Source organism: Salvelinus namaycush, chromosome 10 (genome assembly GCF_016432855.1).
Source record: "Salvelinus namaycush isolate Seneca chromosome 10, SaNama_1.0, whole genome shotgun sequence".
Taxonomy (NCBI): Eukaryota; Metazoa; Chordata; class Actinopteri; order Salmoniformes; family Salmonidae; genus Salvelinus; species Salvelinus namaycush.
The window spans coordinates 46,706,475-46,723,980 of NC_052316.1; the positions used below are offsets into that span (position 1 = coordinate 46,706,475).

The following is a 17,506-nucleotide window of genomic DNA, read 5'->3' on the forward strand; positions in this document are numbered from 1 at the left end:
GGAGAATATAGTCCTCATTGTCTTACAGTGGTCATAGTGGAGAATATAGTCCTCATTGTCTTAGTGGTCATAGTGGAGAATATAGTCTTATAGTGGAGAATATAGTCCCCATTGTCTTACAGTGGTCATAGTGGAGAATATAGTCCTCATTGTTTTACAGTGGTCATAGTGGAGAATATAGTCCTCATTGTTTTATAGTGGAGAATATAGTCCTCATTGTTTTATAGTGGAGAATATAGTCCTCATTGTCTTACAGTGGTCATAGTGGAGAATATAGTCCTCATTGTCTTAGTGGTCATAGTGGAGAATATAGTCCTCATGGTCTTACAGTGGTCATAGTGGAGAATATGGTCCTCATTCCTTACTAATATCTGTTCAGAGCTGGAGTTCATACAGAGGTGATGGGTGTTCATGATTCGTTTATCCTTTTTTTTAATTTTTATTTTATTTAACCAGGTAGGCTAGTTGAGAACAAGTTCTCATTTACAACTGCGACCTGGCCCAAAAAAAGCAAAGCAGTTCGACACATACAACAACACAGAGTTACACATGGAATAAACAAAACATACAGTCAATAATACAGTAGAACACAAGAAAACAAAAATCTATATACAGCATGTGCAAATGATGGTAAGTTAAGGCAATAAATAGGCCATGGTAGCGAAGTAATTACAATATAGCAATTAAACACTGGAATGGTAGATGTGCAGAAGATGAATGTGCAAGTAGAGATACTGGGGTGCAAAGGAGCAAGATAAATAAATAAATACAGTATGGGGATGAGGTAGATAGATGGGCTGTTTACAGATGAGCTATGTTCAGGTGCAGTGATCTGTGAGCTGCTCTGACAGCTGGTGCTTAAAGCTATTGAGTGAGATATGAGTCTCCAGCTTCAGAGATTTTTGTAGTTCATTCCAGTCATTGGCAGCAGAGAACTGGAAGGAAAGACGGCCAAAGGAGGAATTGGCTTTGGGGATGACCAGTGAAATATACCTGCTGGAGCGCGTGCTACGAGTGGGTGCTGCTATGGTGACCAGTGACCTGAGATAAGGCGGCGCTTTACCTAGCAGAGACTTGTAGATAACCTGTAGCCCGTGGGTTTGGCAACGAGTACGAAGCGAGGGCCAACCAACGAGAGTGCACAGGTTGCAGTGGTGGGTAATATATGGGGCTTTGGTGACAAAACGGATGGCACTGTGATAGACTGCATCCAATTGGTTGAGTAGAGTGTTGGAGGGTATTTTATAGATGACATCGCCGAAGTCGAGGATCAGTAGGATGGCCAGTTTTACGAGGGTATGTTTGGCAGCATGAGTGAAGGATGCTTTGTTGTGAAATAGGAAGCCGATTCTAGATTTAATTTTGGATTGGAGATGCTTAATGTGAGTCTGGAAGGAGAGTTTACAGTCTAACCAGACACCTAGGTATTTGTAGTTGTCCACATATTCTAAGTCAGAGCCGTCCAGAGTAGTGATGCTGGACGGGCGGGCAGGTGCGGGCAGTGATCGATTTAATAGCATGCATTTAGTTTTAATTGCATTTAAGAGCAGTTGTAGGCCACGGAAGGAGAGTTGTATGGCATTGACGCTCGTCTGGAGGTTAGTTAACACAGTGTCCAAAGAAGGGCCAGAAGTATACAGAATGGTGTCGTCTGCGTAGAGGTGGATCAGAGACTCACCAGCAGCAAGAGCGGCATCATTGATGTATACAGAGAAGAGAGTCGGCCCGAGAATTGAACCCTGTGGCACCCCCATAGAGACTGCCAGAGGTCCGGACAACAGGCCCTCCGATTTGACACACTGATTAACCTGGCAAACTTGGTAAACCAGGCGAGGCAATCATTTGAGAAACCAAGGCTGTCGAGTCTGCCAATAAGAATGTGGTGATTGACAGAGTCGAAAGCCTTGGCCAGGTCGATGAATACGGCTGCACAGTAATGTCTCTTATCGATGGCGGTTATGATATCGTTTAGGACCTTGAGCGTGGCTGAGGTGCACCCATGACCAGCTTAAAACCAGATTGCATAGCGGAGAAGGTACGGTGGGATTCGAAATGGTCGGTAATCTGTTTGTTAACTTGGCTTTCGAAGACCTTAGAAAGACAGGGTAGGATAGATATATGTCTGTAGCAGTTTATCCTTTTAGTTCTTACTGAGGTGATGGGTGTTCATGATTAGTTAATCCTTTTAGAGCACACAGGTGACTTGTACATTTCCAGCGTGTATTTGTTGATTGAACAGGAAGCAGTGGTGGTAAGACGTGATGAACCCTAAAACCTTAACCTGACCCAGAGAGATAACACTAACCTTAACCTGACCCAGAGAGATAACACTAACTTTAACCTGACCCAGAGAGGTAACCCTAACCCTGACCCTAAAACCTTAACCTGACCCAGATAGGTAACCCTAAAACCTTAACCTGACCCAGAGATATAACACTAACTTTAACCTGACCCAGAGAGGTAACCCTAACCCTGACCCTAAATCCTTAACCTGACCCAGATAGGTAACCCTAACCCTAAAACCTGACCCAGAGAGATAACCTTAACCTGACCCAGAGAGGTAACCCTGACCCTGACCCTAAAACTTTAACCTGACCCAGAGAGATAAACCTTAACCTGACCCAGAGAGGTAACCCTGACCCTAAAACCTTAACCTGACCGAGAGGTAACCCTAACCTTAACCTGACCCAGAGAGGTAACCTTAACCTGACCCAGAGAGATAACCTTAACCTGACCCAGAGAGGTAACCCTAACGTTAACCTGACCCAGAGAGGTAACCCTAACCTTAACCTGACCCAGAGAGGTAACCCTAACCTGACCCAGATAGATAACCCTGACCCTAACCTGACCCAGAGAGGTAACCCTAACCCTGATCCTAACCTTAACCTGACCCAGAGAGGTAACCCTAACCGTAACCTGATCCAGAGAGGTAACCCTAACCTTAACCTGACCCAGAGAGGTAACCCTGACCCTTCCCTGCCTCTCCTGACCCAGAGAGGTAACCCTAACCTTAACCTGACCCAGAGAGGTAACCCTAACCCCAGCCCTAACCTTAACCTGACCCAGAGAGGTAACCCTAACCTTAACCTGATCCAGAGAGGTAACCCTAACCTTGACCCTTCCCTGCCTCTCCTGACCCAGAGAGGTAACCCTAACCTTAACCTGACCCAGAGAGGTAACCCTAACCCTGACCCTACCCTGCCTCTCCTGACCCAGAGAGGTAACCCTAACCCTGACCCTAATCTTAACCTGACCCAGAGAGGTAACCCTGACCCTACCCTTAACCTGACCCAGAGAGGTATCCCTAACCTTAACCTGACCGACCCAGAGATAACCCTAACCTTAACCTGACCCAGAGAGGTAACCCTGACCCTAACCTTAACCTGACCCAGAGAGGTAACCCTAACCCCGACCCTAACCTGCCTCTCCTAACCCAGAGAGGTAATCTTAACCCTGACCCTAACCTTAACCTGACCCAGAGAGGTAACCCTAACCCTGACCCTACCCTGCCTCTCCTGACCCAGAGAGGTAACCCTAACCCTGACCCTAACCTTAACCTGACCCAGAGAGGTAACCCTGACCCTACCCTTAACCTGACCCAGAGAGGTAACCCTAACCTTAACCTGACCGACCCAGAAATAACCCTAACCTTATCCTGACCCAGAGAGGTAACCCTAACCCTGACCCTAACCTTAACCTGACCCAGAGCGGTAACCCTAACCCTGACCCTACCCTGCCTCTCCTGACCCAGAGAGGTAACCCTAACCCTGACCCTACCCTTAACCTGACCCAGAGAGGTAACCCTAACCTTAACCTGACCGACCCAGAGAGATAACCCTAACCTTAACCTGACCCAGAGAGGTAACCCTGACCCTAACCTTAACCTGACCAACCCAGAGAGATAACCCTAACCTTAACCTGACCCAGAGAGGTAACCCTGACCCTAACCTTAACCTGACCCAGAGAGGTAACCCTGACCCTAACCTTAACCTGACCCAGAGAGGTAACCCTGACCCTGCCTCTCCTGACCCAGAGAGGTAACCACAGGGTATCCCATGACTCCTCTCACTCTTCCCCGCTGACATGTGATCGCCAGGGCAATGGGACACACACACACACGACCTATCCAGGTCAGCCACCTCGAAACCCCACAGAGATTCACACACGATGGGTGATGGCACCATGACAACCATACCACTCTACTTTGTTTCATTCAGGGGGTGAGGTTAGGGCCAGGTTAGGTGAGGTTAGGGCCAGGTTAGGTGAGGTTAGGGCCAGGTTAGGTGAGGTTAGGGCCAGGTTAGATGAGGTTAGGGCCAGGTTAGATGAGGTTAGGGCCAGGTTAGGGCCAGGTTAGGTGAGGTTAGGGCCAGGTTAGGTGAGGTTAGGGCCAGGTTGGGTGTGTTTAGGGCCAGGTTAGGTGAGGTTAGGGCCAGGTTAGGTGAGGTTAGGGCCAGGTTAGGTGTGTTTAGGGCCAGGTTGGGTGTGTTTAGGGCCAGGTTGGGTGTGTTTAGGGCCAGGTTAGGTGAGGTTAGGGCCAGGTTGGGTGTGTTTAGGGCCAGGTTGGGTGTGTTTAGGGCCAGGTTGGGTGTGTTTAGGGCCAGGTTGGGTGTGTTTAGGGCCAGGTTGGGTGTGTTTAGGGCCAGGTTGGGTGTGTTTAGGGCCAGGTTGGGTGTGTTTAGGGCCAGGTTAGGTGAGGTTAGGGCCAGGTTGTGTGAGTTTTGGGCCAGGTTGTGTGAGTTTAGGGCCAGGTTGGGTGAGGTTAAGGCCAGGTTGGGTGAGGTTAAGGCCAGGTTGGGTGAGGTTAAGGCCAGGTTGGGTGAGGTTAAGGCCAGGTTGGGTGAGGTTAAGGCCAGGTTGGGTGAGGTTAGGGCCAGGTTGGGTGAGGTTAGGGCCAGGTTAGGTGAGGTTAGGGCCAGGTTAGGTGAGGTTAGGGCCAGGTTAGGTGAGGTTAGGGCCAGGTTAGGTGAGGTTAGGGCCAGGTTAGGTGAGGTTAGGGCCAGGTTAGGTGAGGTTAGGGCCAGGTTGGGTGTGTTTAGGGCCAGGTTGGGTGTGTTTAGGGCCAGGTTGGGTGAGGTTAGGGCCAGGTTGGGTGTGTTTAGGGCCAGGTTGGGTGTGTTTAGGGCCAGGTTGGGTGTGTTTAGGGCCAGGTTGGGTGTGTTTAGGGCCAGGTTGGGTGTGTTTAGGGCCAGGTTGGGTGTGTTTAGGGCCAGGTTGGGTGTGTTTAGGGCCAGGTTGGGTGTGTTTAGGGCCAGGTTGGGTGTGTTTAGGGCCAGGTTAGGTGAGGTTAGGGCCAGGTTGGGTGAGGTTAAGGCCAGGTTGGGTGAGGTTAAGGCCAGGTTGGGTGAGGTTAAGGCCAGGTTGGGTGAGGTTAAGGCCAGGTTGGGTGAGGTTAAGGCCAGGTTGGGTGAGGTTAAGGCCAGGTTGGGTGAGGTTAAGGCCAGGTTAGGTGAGGTTAAGGCCAGGTTGGGTGAGGTTAAGGCCAGGTTGGGTGAGGTTGAGGCCAGGTTGGGTGAGGTTGAGGCCAGGTTGGGTGAGGTTGAGGCCAGGTTGGGTGAGGTTAGGGCCAGGTTAGGTGAGGTTAGGGCCAGGTTAGGTGAGGTTAGGGCCAGGTTAGGTGAGGTTAGGGCCAGGTTGTGTGACTTTAAGGCCAGGTTGTGTGACTTTAAGGCCAGGTTGGGTGACGTTAAGGCCAGGTTGGGTGAGGTTAAGGCCAGGTTAGGTGAGGTTAAGGCCAGGTTAGGTGAGGTTAAGGCCAGGTTAGGTGAGGTTAAGGCCAGGTTGGGTGAGGTTAAGGCCAGGTTGGGTGAGGTTAAGGCCAGGTTGGGTGAGGTTAAGGCCAGGTTAGGGCCAGGTTCGGTGAGGTTAGGGCCAGGTTCGGTGAGGTTAGGACCAGGTTAGTGCCAGGTTGGGTTAAGGCTATGGTTTGGTTAGGTTAGGGACAGGCTAAGGCCAGGTTAGGGCCAGGTTTGGGCAGTTTAGGGTTAACCTGTCCTTAACCTAACATTATCATTACTGTATAACTGTATCATACTGTATTATCTGGCACTAACATTACTGTATAACTGTAGCATGCTGTATTATCTGGCACTAACATTACTGTATAACTGTAGCATACTGTATTGTCTGGTACTAACATTACTGTATAACTGTAGCATACTGTATTATCTGGCACTAACATTACTGTATAACTGTAGCATACTGTATTATCTGGCACTAACATTACTGTAGAACTGTAGCATGCTGTATTATCTGGCACGAACATTACTGTAGAACTGTAGCATGCTGTATTATCTGGCACTAACATTACTGTAGAACTGTAGCATGCTGTATTATCTGGCACTAACATTACTGTAGAACTGTAGCATACTGTATCTGGCACTAACATTACTGTAGAACTGTAGCATACTGTATTATCTGGCACTAACATTACTGTAGAACTGTAGCATACTGTATCTGGCACTAACATTACTGTAGAACTGTAGCATACTGTATCTGGCACTAACATTACTGTATAACTAGCATACTGTATTATCTGGCACTAACATTACTGTATAACTGTAGCATACTGTATTATCTGGCACTAACATTACTGTATAACTGTAGCATACTGTATTATCTGGCACTAACATTACTGTAGAACTGTAGCATACTGTATCTGGTACTAACATTACTGTATAACTGTAGCATACTGTATTATCTGGCACTGACATTACTGTATAACTGTAGCATACTGTATTATCTGGCACTAACATTACTGTATAACTAGCATACTGTATTATCTGGCACTGACATTACTGTATAACTGTAGCATACTGTATTATCTGGCACTGACATTACTGTATAACTGTAGCATACTGTATTATCTGGCACTAACATTACTGTAGAACTATAGTGATTAAGGGCTTGGAAGTAAGAATTAAGGTACCTGGAGCATGTGACAAATAGTTTGATTGTTTAACACTTTCTTTTGCGATTCCATTTGTTATATCATAGTTTTGATGTCTTCGCTATTATACTACAATGTAGAAAATAGTAAAAACAAAGAAAAACCCTTGAATGAGTAGGTGTTTTAAAACTTTTGACCTGTAGTGTACATTCTGGCACTAACATTACTGTATAATTATAGTTGTATAATATCTTCCACTAACATTACTGTAGAACTATAGTTGTATAATGTACATTTTGATGTCATCTTTACGATGCCTCCTTGTGTTTCTTCCACCAGGTGTGTGAACCGTCAGACTGGTATCGGTGCCACCCCTCTGTACCTGGCATGTCAGGAGGGTCACCTGCATGTAGTGGAGTACCTGGTGAAGGACTGTGGCTCAGACGTGCACCTCAGGGCCCACGATGGCATGACCGGCCTGCACGCTGCTGCACACATGGGGCACCATGCCCTGGTCATCTGGCTGGTAAGTGGACTGCATGCCAATATCCTGTACAACCGTTGTTTCTCAAACTTCTCCCAACCAGTTGCACTTATTTGATATTTTCCAGCACACCTGATTCAACTAGTCAACTAATCGTAAAGCTGTAGATTTTAGCGGAATCGGGTGTTCTGTGGATGAAGAGTAGAGATCTGTCATGTCTGAATCACACGTCCTACTGTAGGTAAGCCCAGGTTCATGTCTGAATCACGTGTCTTACTGTAGGTAAGCCCAGGTTCATGTCTGAATCACGCGTCCTACTGTAGGTAAGCCCAGGTTCATGTCTGAATCACATGTCCTACTGTAGGTAAGCCCAGGTTCATGTCTGAATCACGCGTCCTACTGTAGGTAAGCCCAGGTTCATGTCTGAATCACACGTCCTACTGTAGGTAAGCCCAGGTTCATGTCTGAATCACACGTCCTACTGTAGGTAAGCCCAGGTTCATGTCTGAATCACACGTCCTACTGTAGGTAAGCCCAGGTTCATGTCTGAATCACACGTCCTACTGTAGGTAAGCCCAGGTTCATGTCTGAATCACGTGTCCTACTGTAGGTAAGCCCAGGTTCATGTCTGAATCACGCGTCCTACTGTAGGTATGCCCAGGTTCGTGTCTGAATCACGCATCCTACTGTAGGTAAGCCCAGGTACGTGTCTGAATCACGCGTGCTACTGTAGGTAAGCCCAGGTTCATGTCTGAATCACGCGTCCTACTGTAGGTAAGCCCAGGTTCATGTCTGAATCACGTGTCCTACTGTAGGTAAGCCCAGGTTCATGTCTGAATCACGCGTCCTACTGTAGGTAAGCCCAGGTTCATGTCTGAATCACACGTCCTACTGTAGGTAAGCCCAGGTTCATGTCTGAATCACACGTCCTACTGTAGGTAAGCCCAGGTTCATGTCTGAATCACGTGTCCTACTGTAGGTAAGCCCAGGTTCATGTCTGAATCACACGTCCTACTGTAGGTAAGCCCAGGTTCATGTCTGAATCACACGTCCTACTGTAGGTAAGCCCAGGTTCATGTCTGAATCACACGTCCTACTGTAGGTAAGCCCAGGTTCATGTCTGAATCACGTGTCCTACTGTAGGTATGCCCAGGTTCATGTCTGAATCACGTGTCCTACTGTAGGTAAGCCCAGGTTCGTGTCTGAATCACGCGTCCTACTGTAGGTAAGCCCAGGTTCATGTCTGAATCACGTGTCCTACTGCACATTTGTGCCCTGCTGGAGGTCATTTTGCAGGGCTCTGGCAGTGCACCTCCTTGCACAAAGGTGAAGGTAGCGGTCCTGCTGCTGGGTTGTTGCCCTCCTACGGCCTCCTCCACGTCTCCTGATGTACTGGCCTGTCTCCTGGTAGCGCCTCCATGCTCTGGACACTACGCTGACAGACACAGCAAACCTTCTTGCCACAGCTCGCATTGATGTGCCATCCTGGATGAGCTGCACTACCTGAGCCACTTGTGTGGGTTGTAGACTCCGTCTCATGCTACCACTAGAGTGAAAGCACCGCCAGCATTCAAAAGTGACCAAAACATCAGCCAGGAAGCATAAGAACTGAGAAGTGGTCTGTGGTCACCACCTGCAGAATCACTCCTTTATTGGGGGTGTCTTGCTAATTGCCTATAATTTCCGCCTTTTGTCTATTCCATTTGCACAACAGCATGTGAAATTTATTGTCAATCAGTGTTGCTTCCTAAGTGGACAGTTTGATTTCACAGAAGTGTGATTGACTTGGAGTTACATTGTGTTGTTTAAGTGTTCCCTTAATTTTTTTGAGCAGTGTATATACAGTATTCAGATCCCTTGACTTCTTCCACATTTTGTTACGTTTATAGCCTTAATCCAAAATGGATTAAATATGTTTTTTCCTCAGCAATCTACACACAATACCCCATAATGAAAAAGCAAATGTCTTAAAAATGAATCAGAAATAGCTTATTTACATAAGTATTCAGACCCTTTGCTATGAGACACAAAATTGAACTCAGGTGCATCCTTTTTGCATTGATCATCCTTGAGATGTTTCTAAAACGATTGGAGTCCACCTGTGGAAACTTAACATGATTGGACATGATTTGGAAAGGCACACACCTGTCTATATAAGGTCCCACAGTTGACAGTGCATGTCAGAGCAACAACCAAGCCACAAGGTCGAAGGAATTGTCCATAGAGCTCCGAGACAGGATTGTGTCAAGGCACATATCTGGGGAATGGTACCAAATAATTTTTGCAGCATTGAAGGTCCCCAAACACATTGGCCTCCATCATTCTTAAATGGAACCACCAAGACTCTTCCTAGAGCTGTCCGACCGCCCCAAACTGAGCAATCGGGGGAGAAGGCCTTGGTCAGGGAGGTGACCAAGAACCAGATGGTCACTCTGACAGAGCTGTAGAGTGCCTTTGTTGAGATGGGAGAAACTTCCAGAAGGACAACCATCTCCGACGCACTCCACCAATCAGGCCTTTATGGTAGTGTCATGACGTTGGCCTGGGGGTAGGTTTATGACAGTCATAAATACCTCTTTCCCCCTTTTTCCCTCTCCCTACTATAACTGATGTGACATAAGAAAACCCATTGGTTAACATAGAGATTCTGGGAACATCAGAAGTGGGAGGGAAATTAACTATGTTCTGGTAATCCGACCAACTGAACATATGCGGTGGTACTTAAGGTATATTATGTCAGTTCGGTTGCCCTCTGACACATTCTCATCAATGATAGAATGACATAAACTCTACCGTGGAAAGTCTAAACGTCAGAGGTATCGGATTCACATGGAATTGTTGTTTAATTCAAATGTTTGAATATGAAATTATTTGTGAAGAGATTAAATGTAATTTTAGCTTCCAAATAAGAGATTTGGGTTTTCATAAGTTGGGGCCTCTGTTCAACCAGGGGCCCGCCCCTGTGAAGAGACATGGGTTATAAACTTTTCAGACACACCCCTCTCCCTCCACTATATAAGCCATTGACAAAAATATAACTTCCTGTTCCGGGTACATTTAGGATGACGATCCGATGTCAGAATGGTTCAGATAATAACTACAGAACTAAGCCAACATCAGCATGGACTTTGGTTGTGAATGGTATGAACTTTGAACTCGTATTCACTACAGAAGTGATACCTCCTAGCCGTTGAGTTAGCAACAGCTGCTACAAACGCAGGTTAGGAAGGACAGTCAGAGTATCCCGTCTACTACACATCGACGTTACTCCAACGTATCCAGTGACCACCAGAGACATTCTTCAAAGGACAGAGGACTCGGGTTGGCGATACGGTCTTCCATCTACCACCAACCTACTGAAGCGCAGCTCAGAGTAAATATTTATTGCATTTTCCTTTTCAAATGGGCGGTAATTTAGAATGCATAAGATACTGTATTTACGATAACACAGCTTCGCCTCTGTTCCAGTCTCCCACTCTTTCACTAAAATCCCGCCCCTTTTCTTTGTGTAACAAGCTGTCATCTCTATTCTGCCCGCTAGGGACGTTTTCCTTTATGACGGCACTTTGTAATCAAGTTATGATTTAATTGTGTATGTGTGATTCTGTGTGATTAGTTAGGTATTTAGTAAATAAATAATTAAACCCAATGTTGTATTGCTGATTCAACTTGTTAGCCAGGATTCTTGCAGATAACCAAGGATTTACAACTTTCAGATGAGACTGAATAAAATGACGATTAATGTGACTGCTATGGATGTAAAATATTACTAAATCTTTAAGAGTTTATTCGGAAGATAACAGCTCTATAAATATTCTTTCGTGGTGTCCCTCACTAGTTAATTACATTTACCTGATTAGTTCAATCAGGTAATACTAATTACGGAGAAATTATTTTATAGAATAGTATGTCATAGCAATTAATCTGGCATAGCCAAAGACACGACAGTAGTGTGGCCAAAAGCCACTCCTCAGTAAAAAGCACATTACAGCCTGCTTGGACTTTTCCAAGAGGTACCCACAGACTCTCAGACCATGAGAAACAAGATTCTCTGGTCTGATGTAACCAAGGTTGAACTCTTTGGCCTGCATGCCAAGCATCAAGTCTGGAGGAAACCTGGCATGGTGGTGGCAGCATCATGCTGTGGGGATATTCTTCAGCAGCAGGGACTGGGAGACTAGTAAGGATTGAGGCAAAGATGAACAGAACAAAGTACAGAGAGATCTTTGATGAAAACCTGCTCCAGAGCACACAGGACCTCAGACTGGGGTGACGGTTCACCTTCCAACAGGAAATGACCCTAAGCACACAGCCAAGACAACGCAGGACACCGCACCATTGGTTAGAGCCTGTAAGTAAGCATTTCACTGTAAGGTCTACACCTGTTGTATTCGGCGCACGTGACAAATAAACTTTGATTTGATTTGAGGAGTGGCTTCGGGACAAGTCTCTGAATGTCCTTGAGTGGCCCAGCCAGGGCCCGGACTTGAACCCGATCTAACATCTCTGACGAGACCTGAAAATAACTGTGCGGCGACGCTTCCCATCCAACCTGACAGAGCTTGAGAAGAACCCCCAAGCATCCCGACTCCGAGAGGCTGTCCTTCTAAACAGTTCCTCTGTCCAGTGTCTGTTCTTTTGCCCATCTTAATCTTTTCTTTTTATTGGCCAGTCTGAGATATGGCTTTTTCTTTGTGAACTCTGCCTAGAAGGCCAGCATCCCGGAGTCGCATCTTCACTGTTGACGTTGAGACTGGTGTTTTGCTGGTACTATTTAATGAAGCTGCCAGTTGAGGACTTGTGAGGTCGTCTGTTTCTCAAACTAGACACTCTAATGTACTTATCCTCTTGCTTAGTTGTGCACCGGGGCCTCCTACTCCTCTTTCTATTCTGGTTAGAGCCAGTTTGAGCTGTTCTGTGAAGGAGGAAGTAGTACACAGCGTTGTACGAGATCTTCAGTTTCTTGGCAATTTCTCACATGGAATAGCCTTCATTACTCAGAACAAGAATAAACTGACGATTTTCAGAAGGAAGGTCTTTGGCTCAAACGCATTAAAAGAAGGAAAGAACCAATCAGTTGTGTTGTGACAAGGTAGGGGTGGTATACAGAAGATAGCCCTATTTGGTAAAATACCATATCCATATTATGGTAAGAACAGCTCAAATAAGCAAAGAGAAACAACAGGCAAAGGGTGGCTACTTTGAAGAATCTTAAATATAAAATATATTTTGATTTGTTTAACACTATTTTGGTTACGACATGATTCAAAATGCGTTATTTCATAGTTTTGATGTCTTCACCATTATTCTACAATGTAAAAAATAGTACAAATTTAAGAAAAAAACCCTCACGTCTATCTCTGAATCCCATCCAGTTTGATTTATGTTTTGCCATATATTTTTAACTGTGCTGTTTCACCAAATTTCTGAACCTATATACATTTTACGGACACAGTATATTTTACATTAGTTATCTTGTTGTTTTTTCCCACCAGATGGTATTAGTTTACTATGTTGAGTTATAAGTTCCTGCGACAGACAAGCTTCCTTTCCAGGGGTTGTTCTTGATCATCAAAGCTACCTCAGAAGGATTACTTTCTTATGTTGAAACCTTCTCCTCCCCTGTCGTTTGTCCCTCACAGGCCCCCTTAATATTCTGGTCTGTTGTCATTTGTTCCTTGCAGGCCACCTTAACATCCTGGTCTTACATTTGTCCCTTGCAGGCCACCTTAACATCCTGGTCTGACATTTGTCCCTTGCAGGCCACCTTAACATCCTGGTCTTACATTTGTCCCTTGCAGGCCACCTTAACATTCTGGTCTGTTGACATTTGTCCCTCGCAGGCCACCTTCACAGACCTTAGCCTGCAGTGCCAGGACAGAGAGGGAGCGACTGCTCTTCACTTTGCGGCCAGTGGAGGGCACCATCGCATCCTGGAGAGGCTGCTCCGCATGGGGGCAAAGGTCATCAGAGACGACTGGGGGGGAACCCCTCTTCACGACGCTGCTGAGAATGGAGAGCTGGAGGTGAGGGATGACAAGATCATTTTATCAAGAGTTTCAGAGTGATCTAGGATCTGGTGCCCCTTTGTCCATGTCATCTTATTCACAGTGGTCTAAAAGGTCAAACTGATCTTAAATCAGAACTCCTAAGTATCTACAGTATATTAAAGTCATGTTAAGTCATAGTAAGAGGTTTTGATTCAGTCTGTTTGCTGAACTGTTACCCCTCCTTTCTAGTGCTGCAGGATCCTGTTAGCCAACCAGGTGAGCCCATCGGAGCAGGACATAGATGGGTTCACAGCAGCAGACCTTGCGGAGTACAATGGACACTACGACTGTGCCGGTTACCTCCGAGCCGTGGAGACATGCGTAAGACCCAAACCCTTTCGTTTTATAGTGTCTTTCTTAGTTCAGATATGATATATTCTTGTTTTGTGGCCTCTGTTAACTGTTTATTGTTCCCAAGCATTTTTTTGCATTATAATCCAAGTCAGAACAAGCTTTAAAACATCTAAAAATAGGAGAACTGTTTTGTACTGTCATATTGTGATCTGTCCATTTACTTATTTTAGTTTTTATTTAACTAGGCAAGTCAGTTAAGAACAAATTATTATTTACAATGACGGCCTACTTGTAAAGCCCCCCCCCAACCCCTTCTCTAACATGGGCGACGCTGGGCCAATTTTGCGCCTCCTTATGGGACTCCTGATCTCTGGCGGTGCACAATTGGCCCAGCGTGGTCCGGGTTAGGGGGAGGGTCCGTGTCTGTAGTGTTCAGACCTTCAGCCTTGTTCACACTACAGGCCTCAATGCTCCAATCAGTTTTGTTTTTTCAAATCTATTTTGGAATAGTTGACTGTCCAAAACAACAAGTTACAAGTGACCGAATCACACGTGTTCAAACAGCAGTCATTAGCTGACACGGCTACGCTAGTTGTCATAGTAACAACAGGTGTGTGTGTGTGTGTGTGTGTGTGTGAGCAGTGGTGTAGGCTGATTGGTGGTGGTGCTCGTGCTTCCTGTCACTCTCTGAAGTTATGTAGCAAGCTAAGGTGACAACCATGACAACCATGGACGTGTCCCAGTTGCTTTGAATGTTCCAAATCATAGCGTAAGAACACTTGTAAAGCCTCAAAACTAGTCCTGTTTTTTGGTGTGTGGATGTGTGTATTGCTGCGTGGATGTGTGTGTGTGTGTGTGTGTATTGTGTGTGCTCGCCTCAGTCCACCACGTCCACAGTTATTCACACCCATAAATACACAGTAACAGCAGCTCTCTACCTGACAGCCCACAAATACACAGTAACAGCAGCTCTCTACCTGACAGCCCGTAGATACCCAGTGATGTGTCCCCTTCACAGTAACAGCAGCTCTCTACCTGACAGCCCGTAGATACCCAGTGATGTGTCCCCTTCACAGTAACAGCAGCTCTCTACCTGACAGCCCGTAGATACCCAGTGATGTGTCCCCTTCACAGTAACAGCAGCTCTCTACCTGACAGCCCGTAGATACCCAGTGATGTGTCCCCTTCACAGTAACAGCAGCTCTACCTGACAGCCCGTAGATACCCAGTGATGTGTCCCCTTCACAGTAACAGCAGCTCTACCTGACAGCCCGTAGATACCCAGTGATGTGTCCCCTTCACAGTAACAGCAGCTCTCTGCCTGACAGCCCATAGATACCCAGTGATGTGTCCCCTTCACAGGAACAGTAACAATAGTAGTGTACTATATAGGGAATAGGGTGCCAGCCCTGGTCAGAGGTAGTGCACAATATAGGGAATAGGGTGCCTGCCCCGGTCAATAGTAGTGCACTATATAGGGAATAGGGTGCCAGTCCCGGTCAATAGTAGTGCACTATATAGGGAATAGGGTGCTAGCCCTGGTCAGAGGTAGTGCACTATATAGGGAATAGGGTGCCTGCCCCGGTCAATAGTAGTGCACTATATAGGGAATAGGGTGCCATTTGGAGAGTACCCAGCGAGGCTTGGCTGACGGAGTTAGCTTCACCTCCCCTCCACCTAAAATAACCCTCCTTCCTCTTGTTAACAATGGGACAGCTAATTAACTGTGGGGCTCCTGGCGCTGCAGTGTTGCAGCTGTGGTTTGGAGCCGCCGTGAGCCCCTGGGGCCTATCAGTTACCCCAGATAGGAAGCTCAGGTGGCGGGGAGAGGGCCTGGCCTAGGGGCCTGAGCCGGTTATGAGATCTGAGGGCTTCGGTTTCATCATTTTTACCCGTGGTTGTGAAGCCTGGAACCGGAAACTCTATCCCTCAGGAGCAGGGATGTCATGTTGGCTTCAAACACACGTCGTCCTCAGTTTGATTGTGTGTCCCGTTCTGTTTCCAGATCACACATTACACATAGCATATCATATTATGGTGGAATGGTTTTTTTCTCCGCAGATTAGTTTAGATTAAAATAGGGCTTTGGTGAAATGTTCTCAACAAAGACTTTTTAATCTATTTAATCCCATGAAATTGAAGGCATTGCGAACAGTAGTTCTGTGAAATATCTTGCAGTATAAATCCACTACGTCGTTTTAATTACACGTCCCTTAGTGTCACACGTTCACAGAGCACTGTGTAATTCACAGCGTTGTAGGGTTTCTGTCCGTGTAGCTCACATGGTTGTAGGGTTTCTGTCTGTTCTAAAGTGTCTGTCCGTCACTTCGTCTCGTTTCCCGATCGGCAGCTTTAACGGGCCTGGTGGCCAGAGAGTTGCGTGCTAGGCATTTCCTGATGTTTTCGTTTCTCCTAAAGAGGTCACCTTCCCTCCTCCTTATTTAGCTAGCGTTCTGCTACAGCCATCCAGTCAGTCAGCCAGCCATCCAGTCAGTCAGCCAGCCATCCAGTCAGTCAGCCAGCAGCCATCCAGCCATCCAGTCAGTCAGTCAGCCAGCCAGCCAGCAGCCATCCAGCCATCCAGTCAGTCACCCAGCCAGCAGCCATCCAGTCAGTCAGTCAGCCAGCCAGCAGCCATCCAGTCAGTCAGCCAGCAGCCATCCAGCCATCCAGTCAGTCAGTCAGCCAGTCAGCCAGCCATCCAGTCAGTCAGTCAGCCAGCAGCCAGCCAGCCAGCAGCTCTGCTCACCTCTTACCGGCAGTAGTGCCTCTCCTTCAGAAACAGCTGCAATCAAATAAACAACCTTGTGGTGTTGGGTTTATTTTACACGCATTGAGGGTTTTGTCCCAAATCACACCCTATTCTCTTTATAGTGCACTATATAGGGAATAGGATGCACTATATAGGGAATAGGGTGCACTATATAGGGAATAGGATGCACTATATAGGGAATAGGGTGCACTATATAGGGAATAGGGTGCCATTTGGGACACAGACTAGGACTTCCGCTCTTCATTCACACACAAAGACAGTGGACTTCTTGAAATGTGTTTTATTTATTTTTTACATTGGAAAGTCAAAAGGCCTTCACATCCATCAGCTCCATCAAACATAAATCATGAAACAGGGATGAGGATCGGCTGAAACAGGGATGAGGATCGGCTGAAACAGGGATGAGGATCGGCTGAAACAGGGATGAGGATCGGCTGAAACAGGGATGAGGATCGGCTGAAACAGGGATGAGGATCGGCTGAAACAGGGATGAGGATCGGCTGAAACAGGGATGAGGATCGGCTGAAACAGGGATGAGGATCGGCTGAAACGAGGATGAGGATCGGCTGAAACGGGGATGAGGATCGGCTGAAACGGGGATGAGGATCGGCTGAAACGGGGATGAGGATCGGCTGAAACGGGGATGAGGATCGGCTGAAACGGGGATGAGGATCGGCTGAAACGGGGATGAGGATCGGCTGAAACGGGGATGAGGATCGGCTGAAACGGGGATAATAATCATGTTTCCACTTCAAAATAACAGCACTTACAGTTGCCTGAGGCAGAAATTTGTCGAACTGACTTGTTGGAAAGGTGGCATCCTATGACTGCCACTTTGAAAGTTGCTGAGTTCTTCAGTAAGGCCATTCTACTGCCAATGTTTGTCTATTGAGATTGCATGGTTGTGTGCTCGATTTTATAAACCTGTCAGCAACGGGTGTGGCTGAAATATCCGATCCATTCATTTGAATTCGTGTCCACATACATTTTGTGTATAAAATGTCTCTTTTCCAGCA

General features: G+C 46.7%; 1 protein-coding gene across 1 annotated transcript in view; it reads left to right on the forward strand.

Moving 5' to 3' along the window:
- Positions 1 to 17,506, forward strand: part of LOC120055109 (espin-like protein) — a 46,509-nt gene that overhangs the window by 10,772 nt on the left and 18,231 nt on the right. The window contains exons 3-5 of the mRNA XM_039003027.1: positions 7,229 to 7,415; positions 13,217 to 13,399; positions 13,613 to 13,744. Coding sequence (XP_038858955.1) covers positions 7,229 to 7,415; positions 13,217 to 13,399; positions 13,613 to 13,744 — 502 coding nt within the window. The remainder of the gene's footprint in view (positions 1 to 7,228; positions 7,416 to 13,216; positions 13,400 to 13,612; positions 13,745 to 17,506) is intronic.